The sequence below is a fragment of the Quercus robur genome, chromosome 8, assembly GCF_932294415.1.
Source record: "Quercus robur chromosome 8, dhQueRobu3.1, whole genome shotgun sequence".
NCBI classification, from domain to species: Eukaryota; Viridiplantae; Streptophyta; class Magnoliopsida; order Fagales; family Fagaceae; genus Quercus; species Quercus robur.
Genome location: NC_065541.1, coordinates 33,974,398 through 33,978,211, shown reverse-complemented (window position 1 = coordinate 33,978,211; position 3,814 = coordinate 33,974,398). Strand labels below are relative to the sequence as shown.

The 3,814-nt window shown below is 37.1% G+C and overlaps 1 protein-coding gene across 1 annotated transcript; it reads left to right on the top strand.

Annotated features, from left to right (window-relative positions):
* The first annotated feature begins 1,678 nt into the window (after positions 1–1,678).
* On the top strand, positions 1,679–2,404 carry LOC126696194 (uncharacterized). The gene is made up of 2 exons (XM_050392972.1): positions 1,679–1,918; positions 1,985–2,404. Exons 1-2 carry the CDS (start codon positions 1,679–1,681, stop codon positions 2,402–2,404), a joined length of 660 nt encoding a protein of 219 aa, XP_050248929.1.
* Positions 2,405–3,814: the final 1,410 nt, after the last annotated feature.

The following is a 3,814-nucleotide window of genomic DNA, read 5'->3' as shown; positions in this document are numbered from 1 at the left end:
ATTAGGAACTCAATTGGCTTTGTCCCAATCTAGGGAACACATACTTTGTCACAACTAGTACATAAGTTAGCTTATGGTTTTTTCTTTTTTCTTTTTTGAGAAAAAAAATTAATTTATGGTTGAATTACATCACTTACAAAAGGGGTTTAACTTATAGTTGAATTACATCACTTACTCATGGGTCCACCATTAGTACTAGGTGAAAAGTAATCATCACTTAACTACTACATACTTAAAAATGGTAGAAAAAAGTGTTCCTATACTTTCCAATTAATAAAAAACGATCAATGTAGGAACATAAGAAGTTCTAAATCCCCATATCCATACTCTATATAAAAAAGGACAGTTGATGTGCTTGTGTTTGGCAAAACGACTACAAAAAGGATTAAACGGCATGAGTCATGTGTGTTGCGTTTTGTTGTTGCTCTTTCTGAAGGTTGTTTTGTCTTTTTGTTCACATTTTTTAACTTATCCAGTGCACTTGCTTTGATAGACATGGAAGTCAAAAGATAAGAATTGTGGTCTCTAATTACTCCTATAGATATGAGGAGAGAGAATGGATAGAGACGAGAGACAAGGAGAACGAGACAAATACATAAAGAGGGAGAAAGTTTGGGAGAAAGAAGTATAGTATCAAGTATCAACCCATATTTCCTCCTCCATTGAGAAGCCCACTCACTCACTCACTCAGTCCCCATTTCAGCAACCTCTCTTAACCAGTCACCACTCTCAACTGTTTGTCTCTTGCCTTCAAGCAACTTTGATTTATTTTGGCATTGAACTTTTTTTTTTATTACAATTTTCTTTCATGCATGTGCAATTATTGGTTGGATTAGTATAGATGATGTTGTTCTAAAGAACAATAATTAATAAATAAATTGAATTTCATAACATTCAACATATTATATAAATGATAATAATTCACCTATATTATAATTTATTATAAAATTAGAGAACAATGGAGAGATATTACCTCGATGATGCTTCAAATTAATCTCATAACTTTAGAAGCAAATTACCGTCAATTCATATGTCTTTAGATAGCGGGGTTAAGGCGTGGACTAAGTCACTTCTTGAGACGATACACGCGTCTACGGGGTTTCCGATGTAGTAGACTAAAATATTGTGTGTGTTGCCCCGAGATACAACAACCTAGCCATTTTTGCTGATTATTCTTACAAGCCTACACTACTTGTAGGATAGAAAGCTCTCAATATAGTACATTCTTTTACCCAACATTAATGTAGTAGGGATATATATTTTTTCAAGCGAAGAAAAAAGACAAATAAAATGTATTATAGTTTTCTATTATATGAAAATATATTAGGATAAAAAAGTTGTTCTCCTATATATATATATATATATATAATACATAGCCGGACATAGATATAGGGCTATATATATAGAAAAGAAAAGTGCCATTAGGTATAGCTCCACTCTATTAAAAAATAAAGAAAACGAGGGACATTGTTTTTCTAAGGCTGAAGTGGTTTCTCTATAGCAACTAAAGTTGGGTTTCAACTTTCTTTTGCCTAGTAGAATTGTGGTTGTCCCTTCATTTTGAAGGTTGTTTTGTGTGTTCCTTGGAGTATCAAGGGTACTCCTAGGCTATTGTTTTTTTTTTTTGGGGTCTTGGGAAACAGAAAATAGATTTGGTTAGCTTCTACTTTTAGGGACTATGGAAGCTCTAACTCAAAATTGGAGTCGTCTCACCTTGTCCGACAGGGAGGGTCCTGGATGCAATCTAACCAATGAAGATTGCTCCTTGGAGTTTTCCATCATCGCAAAGTTTCTTACAAAGAGAGTCCTAAATATTGATGCTATTGCAAAAACTTTCAATCCTTTATGGAGGTCATGTAATGGGTTCAAGATTCAAAATTATGGAGATCATATAATACTTTTCACTTTCGACAACAAGGTGGATGTTGATAGAATCCTCTAAAGTGAACCATGGAGTTTTGATAAGCATTTGGTTGTCATGCAGCGATACGACAAAGAAGTTCCAGTTGGTGAAATCAATTTCGACAATGCAAGTTTTTGGGTCCAACTCCATGGCATTCCCCCACAATACTTGACCTTGGAAGCGGCTTTAAAAATAAGTAATATGATTGGAGAAGTGTTCCAACCTAAGGAATTCAAGGAAGTTGATGGTGGAAATTTCCTGTGGCTCAAGGTGAAGCTAGACTTATCCCTTCCTTTGTGTCGTGGGCACCTCATCTCATTAGAGAATGGCAAACAAATTTGGGTAAGTTTTAAGTACCAACGTTTACCAAACCTATGTTATTGGTGTGGTCGGTTAACTCATGATGACAAGGATTGCGAGATTTGGATTGATAGTAAGGGCACGCTAAAGCCAGAGGACAGAAAATTTGATTCAAGTTTAAGGCTCTGGCCTTCATCATGACTAGAAAGACCGATATGACAGTCCCGGGTTTCTACTCGACAAAGAAGAAATCTACAGCTCCTCAATCATCCTCATCCATGGACTTCAATGAAATAGGGCAAGATTCGTTAAAAATCAGGGAAGCGAAGCAAGCCAGTGACTGGAGTAGGGGGGAAGGAAACGATTCAGGCAATTTGATCGGTCACAATTAAGTGCATAATGCACATCCTGGAATTAATCATACGATTAAGACTCAAACAGAATTAATGTAGAGTACAAACTGTGGCAATGAGTTAGCATTTAATCCCTAAGCCGTTTTTGATAACCATCATAAAGTAGTTGATTTGCTTTCAAACACAATTACAGCCTTTTTTACTCCACAAGCCGTTGTTGCCTCTGATGATAAGGATTTCAATACACGATTAAATGAAATTGATGCAGAGTTGGCAAAATACGACAACATTGAAGAGTCCAATCCCAATTCAAACAAAACCAACTCACGTGCCACAAGTATTAATCAAAACCATGGCAACTTAAATGACTCACATAACCCCAAAGAGTTGGCTAGTGTTTCAAACTTAGCAGCAAAACTTCGAATTTTACCCACTTGGTTTCGTAAAACATGTGACGTTGGACTCTCTCAAAAACTTCCAGGACCTGAACTTCTCTTTGGTAGAAAACGCCAATACACATATTCATCAGATTCCCCTTCCAAACGACAACAAACAATCCAGGTTGTTCATGATGATTATTCCAAAGTGGTGGAGGCTGTTAATCAGCCCTGCCAAATCCAATGAATTGCTTAAGTTGGAACTGTCGTGGATTGGGACAACCACATGCAGTTCTGGAGCTCATTGAGTTGGTGAAAAAATATTCCCCTTCTATACTTTTTCTCATGGAGACTAGATCAAAGGACAGCCACTTAAAGAAACTTTGTTCAAAGCTACATATAGAGAACGTTTTCATTGAGCCAAGGGTCAACACAAGTGGTGGCTTGGCACTCTATTGGAAGGATGGAATTAATCTCAAAGTAATAAATTCAACACCAATATTCATTGATGTAGTAGTTAACCCAGGAATGGATGACTCCTAGCAGTTAACGGGTTTTTACAGAAACCCAGTAACGGCCAACCGGGAACATTCTTGGGCACACCTTTGTTTGAAGATGGATTTGCCTTGGTTGTGTGTGGGGGATTTCAATGAAATCACCAAAGCCGAAGAGAAGAAGGGGGGTGCTCTACGACAGGAACATCAGATAAGAGAATTCAGGGATGCTTTAGATTTTTGTGGATTCTGGGATTTGGGTTTTGTTGGGTCACCTTTCACATGGTGTAATAATCACTTTGATGGAGAGATGATATGGATTCGGCTGGATAAAGGGGTAGCAACTCCATCATGGACTGAATTGTTTCCAACGGTTTGAATCCACCA